Source organism: Grammomys surdaster, unplaced genomic scaffold, assembly GCF_004785775.1.
Source record: "Grammomys surdaster isolate TR1022 unplaced genomic scaffold, NIH_TR_1.0 125889, whole genome shotgun sequence".
Taxonomy (NCBI): domain Eukaryota; kingdom Metazoa; phylum Chordata; class Mammalia; order Rodentia; family Muridae; genus Grammomys; species Grammomys surdaster.
In genome coordinates this window covers 35,887-59,491 of record NW_021620714.1, presented here as the reverse complement: position 1 = coordinate 59,491, position 23,605 = coordinate 35,887, and the positions used below count along the sequence as shown (strand labels likewise).

At 38.7% G+C, this 23,605-nt stretch overlaps 1 protein-coding gene across 2 annotated transcripts in view; it reads left to right on the top strand.

The window, feature by feature from the left end:
* Polq (DNA polymerase theta) overlaps nucleotides 1-10,898 on the top strand; it is an 89,437-nt gene extending 78,539 nt beyond the window's left edge. For both annotated transcript variants that reach the window (XM_028752254.1, XM_028752253.1), the window contains 6 exons: nucleotides 172-356; nucleotides 2,743-2,854; nucleotides 4,613-4,737; nucleotides 8,279-8,432; nucleotides 9,486-9,601; nucleotides 9,996-10,898. In XM_028752254.1, coding sequence (XP_028608087.1) covers nucleotides 172-356; nucleotides 2,743-2,854; nucleotides 4,613-4,737; nucleotides 8,279-8,432; nucleotides 9,486-9,601; nucleotides 9,996-10,109 — 806 coding nt within the window. In that variant the 3' untranslated portion in view covers nucleotides 10,110-10,898. The remainder of the gene's footprint in view (nucleotides 1-171; nucleotides 357-2,742; nucleotides 2,855-4,612; nucleotides 4,738-8,278; nucleotides 8,433-9,485; nucleotides 9,602-9,995) is intronic.
* Nucleotides 10,899-23,605: the final 12,707 nt, after the last annotated feature.

Here is a 23,605-nt window from a genome sequence, read left to right as displayed (position 1 = left end):
GCTTCATATAGATTACTGACAAGCCTAATGCACACAAACGAACTTGACTGTACTTGAAGTAAGGCTTCAACTTTGAACACATGACCTTAAAGCTATACAACTGTATTTCTGTCATCTTGCTTAATTGTAGAGTGGAGCTGTACTAGCTTTTAAAGGAGGTGTGCATTTCAGGTGGTTTGATACTGGCTGCCGACTACTCTCAGCTTGAACTGAGGATCCTGGCTCACTTATCTCGTGACTGCCGTCTCATTCAAGTCTTAAATACGGGCGCGGATGTGTTCAGGAGCATTGCTGCTGAGTGGAAGATGATTGAGCCTGATGCTGTTGGGGACGATCTGAGGCAACAAGCAAAGCAGGTGAACACAGTGACGAGCTTCATAGAAACAGAAAGAATTAATTAAATGCTCACAGCAGTTTCAGTTGACAAATGAGTTCTCTCTGGAGCTTTCAAGTCACATTTATTGGTCTCATGGTATTTATTAAACTAAGCTCTGTGGGCCACTTAGTGTCAAGAAAGGCCTGTGTATTGAAGTCTGTGCTGTGGCTAGTCATGGTGTCTGGTACTCAGTAGGTATTACCTGTAAGTGGCAGGGTGGTGAGGTTGTTGTTATATATGAGGAAGAATGTGTGTTTTAAATCTCTAGTCAATAAAATGTCTCAACAGAAAGTTTTATATTTTCTTACAGCATCTAGCCAAAGTACGTTGTATCGAATGTAGTCTAATGGTTTTGAAAATAGAATTGAATTGTACTGGATGATGGAGCTTTGAGCTGTTCAGCAGATGTCTTACACTTTGCGTTGGGTCATTGTTAGTCACAGACATGGCAAAGGTCATGTTACTGTTTCCTGGTTAGATTAATATCAACATTTCCCAACCATACACCCTGTGGAAAATCAGATGCCATTTTCCAGAGACCTTCTCTAGGTTCCCTTTCGTCCCAGGCTGAGCTGTGGGAAATGCTTCCTCTCACCAGTGCAGTGCCGCACCAACACCTGTCCCCACTGTTTAAAAAGACAGCTCTGCTCTTTCTTTCCTGACTCAGCATTCAGCAAGAGTCAAACCCTTAGTAATACAGGTAAAAACTTTCCTGTAATTAACACTTGGGCTACTCTTGAGACAGGTGTCACCTACATCCCTGTTTATACTGAGCGAACAGGCACAAAGTCAGGTGTCACCTACATCCCTGTTTATAGTGAGGGAACAGGCACCGAGTCAGAGATTTGTCTACATGCATTTAAGTGGTGGAGTCAGAAGCAGGAAACATCGGTCAGTATATCTGACTTCTGAATCCAGTTTCCCAGGGAGATGCTGTCTGTAGTCATCAGTGCGGCCTGCTTCAGCAGTGAGCATGCTTGAACAATGTCTGCTCTGTCTCAACATGTGCTGAGTGATCTAATCCCTAAGTTTTGCTGCGATTTCAGACCACACTAAGCTAAAGCAGACAAGTATACTTGGAATCACAACAAAATAGTTTTAAAAGCCAGATGGAAGAATAAATGGAGGTTTAAAGTAAAAAAGCCCTTGGCCTGGTGTGGTGACACACACTTTCATACCCCAGGGCATGGGCAGGCATGGTGGAGGTAGTGGTAGCAGTATCCTGAATTCCAGGTTGATCTGCATAGCAAGTCAGGCCAGCCAGAACTACACAGTGAGATCCTATCTTAAAACAAAATTTAAAAATCCCACAAAATAGTTAAGAAAAGAGGTGTGTCACATTAAAAGTTTTTAGGATTTCGATAAGCATTTTTATCTGATAAGCAAATTATCCTTTTTGATGTTGTTTGGTTTGGTTTTGTTGTTGTTTGGTTTGTTGTCCTTTTGTTTTGAGACAGGATTTCTCTGTTGACTTGGCTTACCTGGTCACTCTGTAGATCTGGTTGGCCTCAAATTTAGAGATCTGCCTGCCTGACTAAAGGCAACCACTGCCCAGCAGGAAGTTCTCTTTTAATATTTTATTTAGCATTCATATGGAAGCTGCATTGTGCCAGTTTCCTGAGTACCGCCCAGTTGTCACTTTTTATTGCAGCAGTCTCACAGCACTAGTCTTCGTGTTTTGGATGAGAGCATTTAGCTAGAAAGAGCTCAGGTGGCTGTGCCAAGATCACGATGGCTCCAGGCAGGACCTGCTGTTAACAGTATAGCTTGCAAAATTTACTGCCAAGGTTCTGTTTAATACTTTATTTCTTAAAGATTTATTTATTTATTTTATGTATATGAGCACACTGTCACTGACATGCCAGAAGAGGGCATTGGATTGAATTATGGATGATTGTGAGCCACACTCTAAGTTGAAGATATTTCTTTCTAGAGAAGTTTTCCCTATTCTCAAATTGTTTGCTCCTGTCTTACCAATGGGCAAGGACAGGAATATTTACAAAACTTTCTTGGCAGACTTAGGCATTTCCTTAGCAGACACCACTGAGGTACTCTGGGAACAAAGCCTGCTTTAGTGGCTGGTGGGTAAGTAAACACAAAAATCAGTCTGCCTATCCTGACTGCTCTCCTCTCATAGTCACAGTCACACTTTGTTGTTAAACACATACAAAGTCATGCTCAAAGGCAGACCAGTGTTTGCTGGGTATCAGCTTCTGTGGGCCAACCCACTACAGCTGATCTAAGTATTTCTTTGGTTCACTATGAAGTAAAAAGTTTACCAAGGTATCAGTCCTAATGAACACTGTTTTCTTAGGTTTTGTATGGTTACGACCTTCAACTCACTGAGCATAATGCCTCCCTTTCAGATTTGCTATGGAATTATATATGGGATGGGAGCTAAGTCTTTAGGAGAGCAGATGGGCATTGAAGAAAGTGATGCTGCTTGCTATATTGACTCTTTCAAGTCCAGATATAAAGGTAAGAAGTTTAAAGACCTTGTAGCTACTCACTATATTAATTAAATTAATACCACAGAAATTTATTAAGATCTTTATTAATCAGAAGTTTTACCAGGAATTATTGAGGGCAAATAGCATGCAGCTTACTGTCATTATTTATTAAGATCAACTGGTTTAAATACAAGCAGAGTCAGATGTAAGCAGGCACACTTGCTCCCTATGCTCTACACTGTGCCTATCTCCAAAATGTGGACATTGACTTGTATTTTAGATTTAGATAGCTTTAGATTGACAGTAAAACATTTATTATTTGTATTAGAAACTCTGAGTGGGTGACTGTTATGATAGAGCAGTTTACGTACCTTAAATTATCTCTTCTTTTAAAAGCTTATCAAAGAATAATTTATATACAATTAAAGTCATTGTTTTCATATACATACTTCTGTGGAGTTTGACAGCTGTATGTAGTCATATATTCTGTGCTTCAGCCAAGACACAGAAGATGGGGGAGAGGAAAGGTTCAGGGGAGGAGAGGAGGGAAGGAAAGCTGCAGTTGCTATGTAATATATGAGAGAAGAATAAAATAAATAAATAAATAAATAAATAAATAAATAAATAAAGATAAGGTATAATCAGCAGTCCCTTGAAAAAGCCTGTGCTGATGAGAAGTTTGTATTGTTTTGTTTTTTCTTTGCAAAAATGAATCTTTGCAAAAATGAAGTCATTGTGCTTAGGAAGCTACTGTCCATGTATCGAAAGCACTATAGGGAAGAAAGGCAGAATGGATCTATGAAGAAATGAGAGTCTCTGGGATGAAGGCTACTGGGCCTTGTAGATAATTCGTCATATTTGCAACAGTCATGAGCCTTGTAGAAATAACACTAAACAGGAGGCCTGATCCATGTTCTCACAGAGCTTAGGTTCTTTTTAACATACTTGGCAGAGACCAGCGGTAGGAAGGAGAATGTATTTCTCACCTTCTTAGGACTTCCAAGCAAAGTGTCTACTCTAGTTTGTCGATTGATCCTTGTCCTTGATGTGGAGAAGGGGAAGGCATCTGGAAGTAGTATTGATCCTCTGAGAGCCAACAGGAGAGAGCCAGGTAACTCTCAGTGAACGCTGCTCACTAATAGAGGGTTGACTTTCCCATGACTGAAAGCAGGCAGTTCATGAGTAACTGGAGTTATTCTTGGACTGAGATACTTACTGTAGATGCCTTTTTTTTTTTAATTCCACCCCATGTTTCTGAATTTTTTTCCCTCAAATTTGAGTAAGAATTGTCTTAATTCTTGGAAAGATAGAAGACTTCGTTCAAAATAAGTAAAGTGATTAGAATCACAGCATCTCTTAGGTAATCCAGTGAGGTTTTTCAGATGCCACCTACCTTCTGTAAGCTATATGTGTGTGTGTGGGTTTGGGGCTGTGCATATTCTGAGGTATTTTATAGATCACTGCCCCCCACCCCCCAACTTGGAGTTTGAATTTAAGAAGTAGGAGTATGACAGAAAAATGATAAGAGGGAAAGAGGTGGTGGGAACCCCACATCCAGGAGCACATAGACATGGCACTTGCAGATAGGGTCTCCAGGGGCTGGAATGGAGATGAATGCAGATGATTTAGTCATGGCACTGTGTGACAGGAGGAGTGAGGGCTGCTGTGAGTAGCAGGAACAAGAACAAAGGAAAACCAGGAGGCACGGTGGGATTTTCTTGTATAGAAACAGTGAATGACACACAGGATAGATTTTGGTTATAATTGCTTTTGTATTTTCTTTTAGGGATTAATCATTTCATGAGGGACACAGTGAAGAACTGTAGAAGAAATGGATTTGTTGAGACAATTTTGGGAAGGCGGAGATATTTGCCAGGAATCAAAGATGACAATCCTTATCATAAAGCACATGTATGTTGAAATTTTTCTGAGTTTTAACATTTCAATGACATTTAATATTCAATAAAGACTGTAATGTTCCTTTCTGAATGAACAAAGTTGACCATTGGTTTTATAAGGAACTGTTGGAGTGATGACACTGTTTTGGGAAGGATAATATAAAAATCTGGTCACTTAATACTTCAGCGTGATACTTATTAGTTTTGGTGACCAATTGTAAGTAAATGCTTTTTTTTTTCCAGTGCTGGGGTTGAACCTTTGCTCACAGTCATAACAGGCAAGCACTCTGATGTTGAAGGATATTCCCATCTTCATCCCTGTTTGTCCTCTTTCCTTCCCACAACTTTCTGAGACATCCTGAGTTGCCCAGGCTCACCCTTATAACATAGGAAAGCCTTAAAATTGGAATGCTCCCGCCTCCTGTGCATCTAAGACTACAGACCTGGACCACATGCTCAGCACAAACTCCACTGCCTTTCACTTCCTGCTTTCTCATGTCACACATTTGCTAACGTTTTCTCGTTGTTAGACTTGGATACTCTTAGTTCTACTTATTCTTTTTACTGTTTTATTAGAGGTTATTAATTGTCCAGAGTTATTAACAGGGTTGCTTTAACATAGTGTTATAGATCTGTGAAGATAGTTGCTTAAATGATTATCAAAATGTTTTTAAATTTTAGGGAGTCATAAAAATACTATAGTTATCTGCACATTTAAGCTGCTGTTACTGTCCAGATTCCCCAAATTTAATATACTGTGTTCTGTCATTTCTCCATAATTTTGCATGTCAGTGTCTATTGTACAGGTTTTGTCTGGTATCCAAAGCTGTCAGGACACTGTGTGTTAGGCCTTGATAACAACTGGCTTTTTATCACATCTTCACTGTCTAGCCTCTATACACAGCAGCTATTCAGGCTGTTTATCATCTGACTCAAGTAGCCATTGTAATTGTTTTTCATGGAAACATAGGTTTTAAATCTTAAATCATGGAAGAAAGCAAGCAACGTACAAAAACATCCTTTCTGTATACCCAGTTATTTAGTTGCAGGGAGGAGGTTTGTATTGGAACAGATTCTTGAAGTCTGTTCTAAGTTCAGAGTGCTGGAAACGAGCAAAAGATAATTGGCTCTTTTTAGAAGTTGTAAGATTTTTAACAGAAGGACCTGTCCCTGTGAGGGCCTTCCTGTGGGCCATGAGAAAGATGTGCTTATCCTTATGTCAGGTCTAAATGGTTGGAATACCTACCCATCATCACAGTGTAGGGTATAACATACAACCCAAAACTTGATTGGTGTCTGGAGAAGGATTAATATAACCCCAAATCCAAGCTGGTGTAGCAAAGTGACAATATAGTGAGGCCACCAGGAATGAGACACAAATTTTCCACATACTTGTTTTTTTTCACAAGTACCTTTCCAACAGAATCTCCCAGTTTGTCACAACTGATCCATTGTACTTTTTAATTTTTATAGGCTTGTTATTAATCTTCTACTTAACAAGCTGCTGTGACTGCTATCTGTCCCCCAGCTTAAACTCTGCCAGTCCCCCACTGCCTCTGCAATCACCAATTATCCTATCGTGTATCACTATCACCACCGTCTTATCTGGTTTATTTTCTTTTCTACCAACCTCCCCACAAGATCCAGTCTCTTAAGATCAAGGACCATATCTCTTTTCCCTTTTGTATCTCCACTGTTGTCAAAGACAGCAGGTGCTAGAGGTTAGGAAGTCCCATTGTGTGGTGCAGATATCTGCTGAATCTCAGTTGAGAGCCTTCTTCAAGAATCAAGACATGGTGGAGGGTCTTACATGACAGAACCAAGCAGTTATGTTAGCTGGGCCTTTTGTTTTCCTTCATTTTCTGTAAAACAAACAATCAGCATTTATACTGCCTCAACTCCTTGTCCTGGTTAATTTTTGCTGAGTGTCAGACATTGCGTATGAAAGATCAAGGAAGTAATTTGAGTTCTTCTGGTGCTACTTTTATTTAGAGAAAGTTTTTTGCAGGAGACTAGAATGATCAGAAATATGGAATTACTTGGATGCTATTCCAGGTACAGAAATGTTTTGAAGCAAGACTGTTAAAACCAGATTATTTTTCTCATTATATATATGTATATTTATTAAATGCATGCATAGTGTTGGCTTTTTGTTGTAACCTGATGATTTACCAGGTCTTTGTCTACTAGTTAGTTGCTGATCCCAGATATGTTTCCGCAATATCTTGTGATCTTGTCAGCTTTCTACAACCTTCAGGTTGCTACTTACGGGACTTGTTGATTACTCCAAGAGAAAGAATGACTTCCAATTCCAAGAATGTTTTTCTTGGTTTCTCTCTTTTTAAAACTTGTCTAGGTGATCATGTTGGTCTGTGGACATAGCTGTATATATTGTCTTGATTGCTAATTGATGTAGGAAGATCTAGCCCATTGAGAGTGTCACCATTTCCTAGGCAGAGGGGGTCTTTAACTGAACTGTATAAGACAGGAGAAAACAGGATGAAAACAAGCAAATGAAGATTCATACATTTATTTTTTCCTCTGGTGTTGACTGTTCTTTAAGTTCCTGCCTTGACTCACTCTCAATGATAAACTGAAGCTGGAATTATAATCCACAGGAACTCATTCTTTAAGTTGCTTTGTATAATGTATAATGGCTAAGAAAGGCAGCAGTAAGTTATGCAGCCTACTACACAGAGATACATGGCTTCAAAGGAGCAGAGTAGGTGACACTCTGAAATCCAGTCCCTCTTAAGAGTTCACAGTTGTTTTATGAACAGTTTATCTCTTTAGCAGACATTGAACATACTTGTCTGAGTATATCATCTTCAGAGGAACTCTCCAGTTACGTTGACTGCCTTACTTAAAAGATACTCTTACCATTTTCTGAGCCATTTTGAGGCACCAGAACTAGTATTTATGAGCAGGTGGTACCTGGATATTAAACCAGGCTTGTTCCTTGACTGTTGACTGTTAAGATGATCCTGGCAGCAGTTATTTCAGGGAAGCTCTAATTTAATAGTTAGAGATATAGGGTCTACATTTTCTCTGACCACCCATGAAATATCTTGTCAGAGGGCTTCAGACCTTCTGGCTAAACTTGCGTGGGACCAGGAAGCTATTGATATGGAAAATGTCCAACCTATGCCACAAAGAATACTCCTATGTCTACTTAGAATTAGCAGTGTTTTAAAGAATAAATCTTTAGAGTGAAGTTTGTAAACATATACCCTCAGTCCTGTAGCTGTTATATATAGTAAAATAAATTTGATCTACTGTATACATTCTAAGTTCAGACAACTAAAGGATCCTTAACTGAATATTGAAGATTTTTAAACCAAAGCAATCCAACCTTATGCTTAGTGTAGTCTCATGTGGATGGCCCAGAAGGTAGGGCTGAAGATTGATATTTGTAGGATGCTGCCAAACTGTTGATGTCCTTGGTCACATTTCAAACTTCTGACTGTAGATATGACCACTGATCTGTGGGTACTGAGGGCAAATTGAGACCATGTTGAGACCTATCATTAAGCACTTGTAATTGTCATTTATAGGCTGAACGTCAGGCCATCAACACAACAGTCCAAGGATCAGCTGCTGATATAGTCAAAATAGCCACAGTTAACATTCAGAAGCAATTAGAGACCTTCCACTCAACCTTCAAATCCCATGGTCATCGGGAAAGTATGCTCCAGAGTGACCGAGCAGGTTTGTCTATCAGTGAGGTACTTGGTAGATCTCACACGGTGGAAATGATTGCATCTGAAAGGTGGGTGTGGGGAGGGCATATTTTATATTTTTATTTCTAAGAATCCTCAAATGTTTTGGTACCAGATGTCTTTATATTCTTGGAAATTATTAATGATATCAAAGAATTATTATTTATGTAGACTATATATGCTATAGTTACCACATTGGAAATTAAAGAATTTTCAGGCTTGGTTTAACATTTTAAGACAATAATAAAAATAAACCTTTCAAAAAAGGAGAAGCTGAGAAGATGGATTAGAGGTTAAGAGTGCATACTGCTCTTGCAAAGGACTTGAATTCGCTTCCTAGCACCTATATCAAAAGGCTCACATGGCTCCAAGTAAGCCAACACCTCTGACCTCCGTAGGAGCCTATACCCACATACACACACCCACACCTGTTCACACATAAGCACACCATATTTTAACATAACACGTTTTTATGAATGTAAATATTTTTGGAACAAAAGAGAATTAGTCCTGAGTTACTTTATTTTGTATTTCTGTAAGTCTCTTTGATTTCTGACTTATAAAAAGATGGATTCCTGCTTCTGCTTCTGGGCAGTTTTGTGTCACATACATATCTGTTCATCTGTGAAAGGTAGTCAAAAAGGCACATCCAGCAAAACCATCTGTAGTGCTGATTTGACTTTGCACGTGAAGGGATCCTCTGTGGCCCAATTCATTGACTGTTGCCTGGTGTAGTGCTTGGGCCCCATGCCTCTCAGGATGAAAGATACTTAGAGAAACAGGTTAGAGAAACAGGTTAGAGGAGTTTCAGAGTGAGCTCTTCATAGCTTATTTACTTCCTTCTTTCTGCACTGAAGTTATTGGGGATTTGAGTTTGTCTGCTAGGCAGCAGCCAGTATTTTCTTGATAGTTCAAAGACTTGTGTGTTTTAAAATATTAGTTAAAATTTCAAGTTTCCCCAAATTTCTTAAGAACAAAACAAAATCTGCTTTCCTGTAGTTTGATGACAGACTGCTCAGTTTTGCTCTTTTTCTTGGAACAGGATTGTTGCCAAAGAGAAAACTTAAAGGGATGTTTTCTCCTGTGAGAGGAGGATTCTTCATCCTTCAACTTCATGACGAGCTTTTATATGAAGTAGCAGAAGAGGATGTTGTTCAGGTATGTTTTCAGTGTATAGTCTGTTATGTAGACAGCAGGCAGTGGAGTCAGAATGACCGGTTCTTTGCCGTGCGTGGTGTATGGGCCCTCTCTAGCACAGGCTGTCTGCATAAATGTTGAATCCCTTTTGGGAGAAAAGCTAAGCATGCTCATTTTCATGCTGAAAGTAAGGGGGTTCTTGATGCAGACATGTTTGTCTGAGGTCTTGTCCTGAGGGTTTCCAAGTTCTGAACTTCTCATCAGTGCAGGGCAGTCTGAGTGCCTGGCTCATTTCTGATTGTATTTAAACAACACTCAATGCAGAGCACCAGTCTGGTTTATCTTTCTCTGTGGGTGAGCTGGGAAACTTCCTTTGATTGGAAGGAGTTTATTAACTTTTTTTCTTTATTTGTAGGTAGCTCAGATTGTCAAGAATGAAATGGAATGTGCTATAAAGCTTTCTGTGAAGCTGAAAGTGAAAGTGAAGATAGGTGCCAGCTGGGGAGAGCTGAAGGACTTTGATGTCTGAGGGTGCAGCTAACCAGGGCCCCAGAGCAGCTGGGTACAGATAGTCACTTAGAACGCATAGAGTCTACCCTTTCACCTGCTCTCAAGTACGGTGCACTTAAATGAGCAGGTCTCTAGTGGGTTTCTGATGTATACCTCAGTCCAGTCCCTGTAGTGTCTGTCACAAGGTTTTGAGGGGAGATTCATTAGTTATCCTCACTCTCAAAGAGTATCTATGAATTTGTCTTTCATAATTTATTGGAGCGTTAAACAGTCTCAGAATGTATGCTTGAAAAATGCACTTAGCACTTTGGGTCCTCAACTGTGTAGAATGTGAAAGAGTAGAGCTGCTGCCTCAGAGCCTTTTTTATTCCTGTCAAGGACTCTGGCACTCATGATGTAATCCCCCAAGAGCCATAGGCAATGCTCAGTTCCAGCCATTAGAGTTACCCAGTGTGTGATCTTTTCCTACAGTAAAACTTCTGAAGTAGAATTTTAAAATCTCAAACCGAAATTCTATAAGATAGTAAGATGTGTGAAAGGAATCTAGAAATGAGTTTTCATGAACTGTTCTTTTCCTCACCATTCCAACAAAGGAAGAATTTAGAATACTCTTAAAAGAAGTATCTGTCAGCTTAGATATTGATTGCACTTGAACCTAACACTGTCAGGCCAGGAAATGTCCCTTTGCTAGCCCCTTAGTGCCTCTGTCTGTGTTTGCGGTATGGAGAGAATTCTCAGGCTCAAAACATTGGATTACTTTACTTACAACTAATTATATTTTTTTGCTGTTCAAATAAATTTATGAGAAACTTATATTAATGTTTTTAATTTTTAAAATCTATTTGGTCTAAGAGTATCAGAAACCTTTGTCCTTTATCAGAGGACTTTTGTGTGTGTGTTAACCATGATGAAAAGAGATACCTGCTTCATCACATACAGTTGGATGGATGGGTAGGAATGGGGCAGAAGATGGCCCCAAACTCTCAGTCCTGACTCCTCCATTCTTAAATGATGTGTTTATAGGCATGAACTGCCCACCCCCTGCTTCATTATTCCTTGGGGTATTATATGCATCTATAGAGAGACATATATATACATATATGTACAGATGTGTGTATATGTATATATATACATATATACACATCTATGTATACATATATAATATATGTGTGTGTATATATATATATGTACATATATATACATATATGTGTGTGTGTGTGTGCATATATATATATATATATATATATATATATATATATATATATATATATTCTAGTGGGTTGAAGCCTGGTGAATCTATCTGATTCTCCCTCCACACCGTCCTTAACATGCCCCCTCCCCCCCACACCTCCCCGTGCTTCAAATTCTAGACTGGGACTAATGTATATATCCCATGTGCCAGCACAGCCCACTTTGTCAACCTGACTTTATACCACCTAGGCCAGCCTTCAAGCTGAACCCAACCCACACATTTTGTGCTATATTCCAGCCTGATATGTCCATGTGACTAGATCTCATTACAGAATACAAATACGAGAGACAAAGGAAGTATTTCCACCCCCAAATCCACCAATCTTAAAGAATTCAAGACATTTAAAGAAAAAAACAACTCAGCAACCTCAAAGAGAATGAACTAAAGAGAAAAATGCCTGACAGATATTCAAGAAAATACAAACATAAGTTTGATTAAATGACAAAGATTATCCAGGATTTGAAAGCTAAATTATACTCAGCAACCCGCAGAAACATCTCTAACATAAGATCCCATATCAGGATACAAAACAAGTCTACAAAAATTGAGTAGACTGAAATAAGTCATTGCATTTATCTGGCCACAATACAATAAAATTTAAAATCAACAGCAAACAAGCCTCTTATAACTACACGAACTCAGAGAGTTAACTTTGCTAAATGATGAGCGGGGCAAAGAACAATGTCAATATTTAAAAAAATTCTAGAACTAAATGAAAATATAACAAGACCTCTGGACACATTAACAGCATTCTTACAAATTTATAATTTATAAATTTATAGCTGTAAGTACCTACATTAAAACTCAGAAAGAGCACGAACATGCCAAGACAAAACTCAGTAGATAGCATGAAATTTTTTTTAAAAAAGGGAAGAAATTAATGAGCTGGAAATAAAGAAGACAACACAAAGAATTAACAAATCTAATATCAGATTCTTTGAGAAGATAAACAAGAATGACAGACACTTTCCTCAGCTAACTGAAAGAAAGAGAACACCTAACCTAAATGAACAGTATGAAAAGTGAACAGGGAAATATCTCAACACACACCAAAGAATACCTGAAAATCCTGTAATCCCACAAGGTAGAACATCTAAAGGAAATGGACAAATTTCTAGATTCAGTCAAATCACTAAAATTAAGCCACGAACAGACCAACAACTTAAACAGACCTATAACAAAAAAAGAAAAAGAAAATTAAAACAGCAATATAAAGCATTCCAACTAAAACAGATTCATGCCAAGTTTGATTCATAGCATAACTCTACCAGACTGTCAAAGAGTGTCATCAACCAACCCTTCTTAAATTATAAGGGGGCAGAGGGGAACATCCCCAAGTTCTTTCTATAAAGCTAACATTACTCTAATACCAAAACCAGGTAAAGATAACAACAACAAGGAAAAAAAAAAAGGAACTACTAACTATCAATATCCCTGATAAACACAGAATCAAAATTGCTCAATAAATGAAATACTCACAAAGTAAATAGGTTACACACCATGACCAATTTGACTTTATGAATAGTTCAACACATACAAATCAATAAATGTAATAAATCACAAAATGGACTTAAAAGACAGTCATCTCAATAGATTCAGAGAAAGCTTTTGACAAAATCCAACATACCTTCATGACAAGGTCTAGAAAGGGTAGTACTAGAGGTGATGTATCTCAATATAATAAAACTGTATATGTGGAACTCAAAACCAACGTTATCCTAAAGAGAAAAAACTTGAGGCAGTCCATTGAAATCAGGAACTTCCAGGGCTTCCATTTATCCCCGTTCCTTTTTAATACTGTACTTGAAGCACTAGCTGGAACAGTAAGACAAGAAGAGATTAAAGAGATACAAATGGAGGAGAGACATTCCCATTTTTAGATGACATTACTACACTTAAGATATCTAAAAAATTCTACCAGAAAACTTTTTTAAAAAGTCAACAGTTTCAGAAAGTGTCAAGATACAGAAACTTATGAAGATCAATAGCTTTTATATCCACCAATGACAAATGCACAGTGAAATATCATGGACATGCTTGCATTAATAATAGCCTGCAAGAAAATAAAATACCTAGGAATAAACCTAAGGTGGTGATGGACTTTATAATGAAAACTTAAACCTCTGAAGAAATCAAGACAATAGAAAATGGAAAGACATCCCATGTTCATGGTTTGGTAGACTTATTGTGAAAATGACTCCTCTGTCAAAATCATATATAGATTCCATACAATCTCAGTCAAATTCCTCATCTCATTCTTCACTGAAATAGAAAAAAATTATCCTAAAATTCATATGGCCCCACCAGAGAGCCTGAATAGCCAAAACAATCCTGAACAAAAGTAACAACACTAGAGAGGCTGTCATTCCAGACCTCATTATATAGCAGAGCCACACTAATAAAAAATGGCACAGTCCTGACAAAACCAGATTTGCACACTAATAGAATAAAATAGAAGTCCCAAACATAAGTACAAGTAGCTATAGCTGCTAATGAAGTGGAAACGTCTGGTTTCTTTGGAAAGTCAGTTATGTCAAATGATGTTTTTCTGGGGCACACACATGAAAGGATGTTTTGCTCAAGCGAGCACATAAAAGAATGTTTCACTGAAGATATAAGTGAAAGGATATTTTACTATAGCCGATACATGAAAGTACATGTGATGTTTAGAAGGAATATAAACATGACCCCACAGACAGTGGGAGTTGCGAGTATTGGGTTGGGGAGCCTCTAGGTTTCTTCTGGATTGCACTGACCTTGCTGATTAGTGTGTGGTGTCTGTTAAGTGGACTGGACTGCAGTTGCTAATGTGTGTTTGGTGTTTGCTAGTGGATTGGACTGAGGAAAAAAAGATTGCCCCAAAGAACTATTTCTAAACAGGTCCACTTCCCCCATGTCCTAATAACCTTTCTTTTCCACTCCTTTTGGTGGGTGGTGGGCTAGAGGGAGGTTAAACCCTTAATAAAAAATTTATGTAAAAAATTTATGCCTATAAGCTAATATTTGCCAAAGATTCAAAAAACATTCACTGGAGAAAATACAGCATCTTTAGCAAATGGTATTGAGGGAACTAGAAGTCCACATGTAGAAGAATGAAACTAGATGTGTATCTCTCACTTCACACAAAAACTAACTCAAATGGATCGAGCACCTCAATGTGAAGCCTGAAACAGTGAAACTGTTAGACAACATAGCCAGCACCTTTAAGATATAGGTATAGGAAAAGACTTTCTGAATAGAAAAGATTACATTGAATGAGGTGATCCAGTTCTGTAAAGACAAACATCATGTGTTCTCATTTATCTGTGGCTTCTATGTGAATGTATAAGCTGAAGTAGCTACAGAAGCCAAGGAAGTAGAGGGACTATGTTGTGTGGGGGGTGATAAAGAGGAAATAATGGAAGTTAAGTAATTTGAACAGGGAAATGTGAAAAACAAGGAGGTATGGTTAATTGGAGAGGGAGCGGGGTGGGGGTGGAATAACAGCCTGAAATGTCTGGAAAAGTCACATGAAATATTATCTATTTACCTAAAATTACATATATATAGTCTATGTATATGCACATTTTAAAATGAACATTTCCCATCTCAGCTGGCAATTCATTGATTTTTCAATACATGGAGAATGAATTTGCTGAGAAATGACAAGCAATTTCACACACACACACACACACACACACACACACACACACACACTTTAAGAATAAAATACTGAAGAAATAAACCATTTCTGACATAAAAGTTACCAAATCCTTAAGAAAGAAGCTGAAGATACTAAGAAGTAGAAAATATTCCATATCCTTTGGTTGACAAAGAATTAATAGTTCTATTAGCAAAAGCAATCTATGACTTCAGTGTAGTCCTCCAAAATACTATTGACATTCATCACAGAATTAGAAAACTCACTTAGAAACACAGAGACCTTAAAGAGCCAAAGCAGTCTCAAGTCCTAAGTTTAAAACTGTAATGAGTAAGGTCCTCTTCCCTGACAAGTGATGAATACAGACTCATCCTGCTCACAATAAATGATGGTTGAGTGCTCATCCCTGAACCACCCCACTATGTGCCAGGGAACATTTGGTGGAGGGGAAGGAAAGACTTAAGAGACAGCAGAAATGGAGAAAAACTGTGAGCGTCTCACCTTCTGGGCAAGATACAGCGTTGTGATCCTAAACTCTCAGCAGTTGCAGATGCCTACACTGGAGCTGCACAGGGATGGGCCCACCAACAGGTTTGGATGAAACAGGGACCTGGGGCTCTGCTCATCAGTATGGAAGTATTTGCTACTGATAGATTCAGGGAGAGGGAGAGTCATTGCCCTCAGTTGTGTACCCAACTGGTGACTCCACCAGGTTCCAAAGGGTAAATCCAATCCAGTGCCACACAGACGGTCCTGCTTAAACTAAAAGTGTCACAAAATAAAGTAGAAAGTCAGGAATTGAAAAGGGACGAGTAAGGATGGGGGAAGGGAATGTTGTAGTGATGGGAATGAGGTAACAGGGTGTGGTGTAGAGAGTGACCACAAACCATCATACGTGTATGAAACTGTCAAAGCAAATGAATCAAAGAAAAAGGTCCAAATCTAGAATTATCATGATACCTGATTTCAAGACATATCAAAGAGCTACAGTAACCAAAGCAGTATGGTACCGACTTAAAAGCAGAAACACAGGCAGAGGGACTAGAATAGGAAAACAAAAAACAAGGTCATGTACCTACAGTTTTTGACAAAACAACACTGGGAAAAGAGCCTCATTATTACTCTGCCTGGCTAACTGGGTATCTACAAACAGAATGCTGCAACTTCACACCTATGGCTAAGTGAGTATAAAAGTCAACCACAAACAGATTCAAAATCTTAAGACCTATATGAGGAAGACGGGAAACTGCAGGATATTGTAGAGGTGACGGCTTTCTGAATAGGACCCCAAATATGGCAGACAAACTAAAAATTGACAAGTACAATTGCATTAAACTGAAAAGCTGCACAACAAAGCAAACTATAGGTGGAGTGACATTCACTAGCTCTTCCTCTGTGAGAAGTTTAATGCCTAGAATATATGAAGAACTGAAAAAAAGAAACCAAGCATCCTAATTTAAAGATGGATAAATGAGCTAAAAACAGACACTTCGATAAAGAAATGTAAATGGTCCACCAGTATATAAAAGAAATGTTCAGTGTTATTAGACATCAAGGAAATGAAAATAACAATGATGTCCAGCTACAATAGTTGTTATAAAAAAACAAACCCAAACAACAAATACGCAGGTAAGGGTGCAGATGGAAAAGAATGCATACATTCAGTGAGAGCGTGTATTTTTGTAGCTACTTTGGAAAGCAAAATGTAGATTCCTCAAAAACTTGAAACTGGAACTGCTATGTACCTACTTATCTTTGGGTACATATCCAGAGGGTATGGAAAATGCTTCCTGTATATCCATCCTTTATGGCAAGCTTAACTATAGTTGAGGAAATGACATTTGGTATCCATCAACAATAACACACACACACACACACACACACACACACACACGCACACACACACCACAGAGTCTTATTGAGCTGTAAAAGTTGAAATTCTATCACTTTCAAAATAGAACTGGAGGGCTTCATGTTAAGGACAACAGAAAGCCAGACACAGAAAGGTGATATGCCTTCTCTCATATGTGGAAATTTAAAAATAAAGAGCTGGCCTAAAAGGAGACTAGGGGTACTAGTGATTAGTAAAGTGAACAGGGATGGTGGGGGCAAGGGTATAGTGGGACTAGATAAAGCAATGCACAGTGTCTGTGGGGATCAGTGTGTCCCACTACATACAGTTAATGTATTAAACGTGTATGTGTATATATGTGTATATTTCTAAAATAAAAATGATTTTTAAAAAAATGAGTTATTTAATTTCTAGTCATGATGAGACACTCAATAATAGACAAATGATCTGTCTAAAGAAATGCATTCTATCTTTGATATTTGACCATAAGTTTTTATCCTTACTCCATTTCTAATCCACATCAGCGTAAACAGAAGAAAGGCTAGTGACAACCGTTGCTGGTTCCTTGACAAATTTCAAATTACTTACACCCCTCCTGCAAACACTGATACACAATAGACACCTTAGCCGGCCTCTGCCTTGTTGTTTCAAGTTGTCTGTTCTCTAGAAGGCTTCATTCATGTGAGTGACAAAAGATTTTACATCCTCCTCAGGTCTGTGTGGTGTCATCAGTCCTGGTGTCCAAAACCAAATATTGAGGGAGAGTGGAGAGGCCCAGCACCCTTCTTCAGGAGCCCTGTGACATAATTATGCCCACAAATAGTCAAAATTTACAGAAAGTTATAGATAAGGAACTAAGAATCTAATCATGCACAAATAAATTACTTATAATTTAGAAATTTTTCTTAAAATAAGATGTTTTCATGTTTCCTATTGTTATGAAGTAAAAAGATGAAAGTTTGAGAATAGGTCAGGATGGAAGCAACAGTATTCCTAAGCAAGATTGGGAGATACTGGTGACATCTATAAAGAGGCTGAAACAGACAGGCCCCAATTTCACAAACACACTGCTCATCCCTGCACTTGTACTGAAGCAAATGCCCAAATAAATGTTTAATGTTTTCTTTATTATAGTGCCAAAAGCTAGAAAAATATCTCAGTGCTTACTACTAGTAAAATCTTCAAGTATAGCATATTAACCTCACAATATAATACAAATGCATTAAAAAGAATGATTCACAGTTGTCGGTACGGATACAGCCCCTGAGAGGCTCCCTAGGCTCCAGTACAAGGTTCAAAACTTGCACACACAGGTGAACTCAGTGCATTTAAAAGAAAGTACATTCACAACTGTAACTTCAGTTCCAGCAGAATCCCATGTCCTCTTCTGCCGTTTGCAGATAAGAGACACACATGTAGTACACAGGCATACATACAGGACAGACATGAAATTTAACAATTTAAAAAATATTTGACAGAAGGAGATAGGATCAGGAGGATCAGGGTTTTCTGACTGACCTGGGATAACTGAGACCTTGTCTCAAAACATGAAACAAAACCAAAACAAACAAAACCCTCATGAAATTGAAAAAGAAAAATGGTGATAGAGGAGGAACTGGAGGGGAGGGAATTGGGGCACATTTGATCAAAGCACTGTATATGCATGGATGAAATTCTCAAATGATAAAAACAATTACATGAACTATCCCAAAAAGTTGAGAAAACAGCACTAAGTACAAAAGTCAGATGGGCGGGTAGAAAGAAAGGAAGGGAGGGAAGGAGGAAGGGTGGGAGATAAGCCACAGGCACACAAACATGTTGCATCTCTGAGATATGGATGGATGGAAACAGCAAACCAGTAACATTTACTTTGTCTAAACTCATGATGTTGCAGTTAGAAATATGCATCCGTGGATTACTTTCCTGTTGCTGTGATAAAATACCATGACTATGGGCAACTTAAGGAAGAGAGCATTTGTTTTTTGGCTCCTGTTTCTACAGTGATGAATCCATGAAAGTAAAGTAGCAGCATGCAGCCATCAGCAGACTTGATGGCAGGAACAGGAAGCAGAGAGCTCACATCTTGAACTGCAAGTACAACTCAGAACAAACAGGAAGTCAACAAGGCTTTTTAATTTCAAAGTCTGCTTCCAGTGATGTGCTTTCTTCAGCAAGGCTGAGCTACCTAATCCTTCCTGAACCTACCTGCTGGAGACCAAGTTGTTCAAACCTGAGACTATGAGGGACATTTCATATTCAAACCACCAATCTCACTTCCTGGTCCCAATAGACTCATGGCCACACCATAATGCAAAATACATGTACATCCCCATGGTCTTTTAGTTTCGATACTGTTTAATGGTCCAAGGTCTCTTCTGAGACTCAAGGCAATCTATTAATTGTAACCCCTTACAACAAAGCAGATAACATGCTTGCAACACATGTTTCAACAGGGAACGAAGCAAGACTGGAACCTAGCACTTCAAACAAGTAGCTGGTAGAACCTGCAGCTCCATGTCCTTTCAAATCTTTATTTTGGGATGGTTCCACTCATTGTGTGCAATTCTTCTTGGCAGATTTCCCACAGATTAGACATTTCCAGTGTTTTGGGCTCTCCATTGCAACCCAGGCTTCACTTTTAACACTTCCACATAATGGCCTCTCATAGCCTCCTGCCTTTCATGCAGGGACTACCCTGCCATATGCTGCCTGGCCACGGTGGCTCTCTTAAATCATAGAGGAAAATCCATGAGTACTCCATACTTCTTTCTTGCCTGTAAGGCCAGCGACACGTGAACTACACTGCCAAGTTCCACTGCCAGTTTGGGATGGACCCTCCACCCCTTGAATCACATTAGTGGCAGTAATTTTATTCAGTTGTTTCAAGGATCAGAAAATGTCTAACTTTTCTGAAAGAAGTAAGGAAGCCAATACAGGATGTGGAAGAAGACTCCAATAAAGCAAAATATTGAAGAAAATAAAACACTGAAATACTGGAAATGAAAATTCCAATAAACCAAGTAAGAAGCTCCATGGAAACTCTTACTAACAGGATGGATTAAGAAATGGACAGATTATATTTGAGCTGAAAGATAATGTAGAAGAATTGCAGCATTTAGTGATTAATATATCTTTTTAAGATACAAACATTTGAGATCTATGGGACATCAAGAAAAGAACATGTGGATTGTAGGTTTAGAAAGAGAAGGATTTCATGTTAAAGGCAGAGAAAATGCTTTCTCTTTCTAAAAGATTAATTTTTTATTATGTCTCTGGGTCGATATGTGGGCATGTGTATGTGATGGTGGGGTGCTCAGAGGCCAGACACATGGGATTCCCCTAGAGCTGAAGTTGCAGGTGGTTGTGAGCCACCTGAAATTGGGTGCTGAGAATCCAACCATGATCATCTGGAAGAGATCTTAACTAGTGAGCCACCTCTCCAGCCCTTTTCAATAAAATAACATAAACATTTCAAAATCAAGTGCAAAAGATGTCCATTAAGGTACAAAAGGGGCAGGCAGCAATCAGACAAGACTAGAAAATAACTATTGTGTAATATTCTCAAAACAATAAGTATACAGACAAAGAAAGCTCTCTTGTAAGCTACAAGAGAGAAACACCATGTCACATATATAGGCAGGCCCATCCGAATCACAGCTGACTTCTCAACAGAAACTGTAAAATCCAGGAGGGCCTGGAAATGACTTAACTATAAAAGACTACAACCACCCATCACGACCACTGTACTGAGAAGAATTATCTGTCATAACAAAAGGAGAAGAGAAACTTTCTTCAATAAACACAGGTCAAGCTGGGCAGTGGTGGCGCATGCCTTTAATGCCAGCACTTGGGAGGCAGAGGCAGAGGCAGGCGGATTTCTGAGTTTGAGGCCAACCTGGTCTACAGAGTGAGTTCCAGGACAGCCAGGGCTACACAAAGAAACCCTGTCTTGAAAAACCAAAAAAAAAAAAAAAAAAAACAAAAAGCCACCACCAACAACAACAACAAAAAAACCCACAGGTCAAAAGAATTCATAACTACTAAGGCAGTTCAAGCAAGTTAAATAAACTAGTCCTTCAGACATAAATACAACAAATACAGTTGCATCTACTTTCATAAAACAAATACAATCAGATGCAAAGATGCAGATTAACCCAAACACAATTATAGTGGGTGACTTCAGGATTCTACTCTCAACAATAGACAGCTCAGCTACACCAGAAGCTCTCAACCAGTGGGTTCTGACCCCTTTGGGGGTTGTATATTAAATATCCTGCATATCAGATATTTACATTACAACTCATAACAGTATTAAAATTATGGTTACAGAGTAGCAACAAAATATTTTTGGGTTGGGGGTCACCACAATATAAGGAATTGTATTAAACTGGTTGCAGCACTAGGAAGGTTGAGAACCATTGAGCTAGACAAAAACAGAAATATCTGAATTAAATAACTAAGTGTCAAATGGAAAGATATATAGAACACATTCCAAACACAGAAGAAACACATTCATCTCAGCAGCTCTAAAGTAGATAATATATTATGACAAAGAGCAAGTCTTAATATGAGATAGATGAAGATGCCCCAAACTATACATTGGAGAAAAATACAGCCTCTTCAAAAAGTGGTGCTGGGAAAATTGAATGTCCACATGCAGAAGAATAAAATTAAATTCCAAATTGTCATCCTGTATAAAAGTCATTTCTTGGGTCTGTAAAGATGACTCGCTAATTAAGAGCACTTGAAGTTTCTGGCAGAGAACACAGCTTAAGTTTCCAGCACTGACATGGCGGCTCACAACTATCCATGGGCTCACACATGGGATACATGTGCACACACAGGTTTGACTGCTTATACATAATGGATGTAACATAAATGAGAAAAGGAAATTTTAATAGGTCAAAGACCTTAATGTAAGTTCTGAAACTCTGAAATTGTTGAATAAAAAAAATAAGAGGAAATACTTCAAGATATAGGTGCAGACGCAGACTTTACAAAGAAGAGTCTAGTCTATAGTGGCCATAAATAAGTAGGATTTCACAAAAATGAAAATGTTCTCCACAGCCATGGAAACAGTTAACTCAATGGAGACACAGCCGACAGACTGGGAGAAAATTCAGTTATACATCTTGTCTTAGTCACTGTTCTATTTTTGTGAAGAGATATCACAACCAAAGTAACTCTTATAAAAAAGAAAGCATTTAATTGGGAAATCACTTACAGTTTCAAAGGTTTAGTCCATTATCATTATGGAGGGGAGCATGGTGGTATACATTCATGGTATTGGAGTAGTTAGCTGAGAGCTACATGTGACACACTTGCTCTAACAAGGCCACATCTCCTCATCTTTCTAAACAGTTCCACTCACTGGTGACTAAGCATTTAACTACATGAGCCTATGGGAGCCAATCTTATTCAAACCAGCACACACCTGTATTAGTCACTTTCCTGTTATCATGATAAAGTACCATAACCAGGTAACTTACAGAAGGAAGGGTCTATTTGGATGTCCGTCGTGGCAGTGAGACATGGCAGCATGTGGTAGGCATGAAGGCAGGAACAGCTAAGAGCTCACATCTTGAACTTTAGGCAGAAAGCGTAGCACAAAAACTGGGAATGGAGAGACACATCAAAACCTAAGTCCTTCCATCCCCACAGACATAGTTCCTCTAGAGGTCACACCTCCTAAACTGTTTCCAGCAGAGCTGAGCCAGTTAGCTGGGGACTAAGTATTTAAATGCCTGAGACTATGGGGGAAAATTTTCATTCAAACCATCATGATACCTACTGTGTGGCTTTTCCTAGTGAACAAATATCTACTTACCCCAGATAGGGCACTGACGACACCAAGAGGAATGATTCTCCCCATGTCCAGCCTAGTAAATCAGCATCAGTGTTACTTGCAGCAGCAGGGTTGACTCAAAATCAGTTGCATCATAAAAAGTCTAGCACAGGTGAACAAGGAAGCTGAAACCCTGGAGTTCCTTGAAAAATTTGCAGGTGGCTCTGCTGGTCAAAGAATCCTTTCCTTACAGCTATTACATCTCATACAGCCTTGAGGCGTGAGCAGGGAACCTTGAATATTACAACTTTCAGGAGCTTCCAGAGCTTAGAAATTTTATTTACTTCCTAAGCAGGCTTCAGGAGGGAAAACTTCAATTCAGAGAAATAGCACACCACACCACCGAATATCTAGAATATTGAGAGAACTCAAATAATTAAACTCAAAATCAATTGTCTCTACTAATAAATGTACTAATGAACAGGAAGTTTCCCAAAGACTATGTACAAATAGCCAATGATCATATAAAAAATGTTCAACCTCAATTAGACATTAGAAAGCGGTAATTTAGAATAAAGCTGAAACTGTGCCTCACCCAAGTCAGAATAGCAGTAATTAAGAAAACTAACAGGCGAGCAGCTTTACTCCTAGCAATGGTGAGGCAGAGGGAGTATCTCTGTGAGTACAAGACTATCCTGGGCTCCATATTGAGTTCTAAGCCAGACAGAACTATACAGTTAGAGCTTGTTTTAAACAAGCCAACAAGTGTTGATGAGGATGCTGAAAAGGGGGACTCTATACATTGCAGGTGGGCATGTAAACATGCTGGTGGCCATGTAAGCATGCTGGTGGCCATGTAAGCATGCTGGTGGCCATGTAAACATGCTGGTGGGCACGTAAACATGCTGGTGGCCATGTAAGCATGCTGGTGGGCATGTAAACTGATGTAACCATTATGTAAATCAGTATGGAGTTTTTCAAAAAAC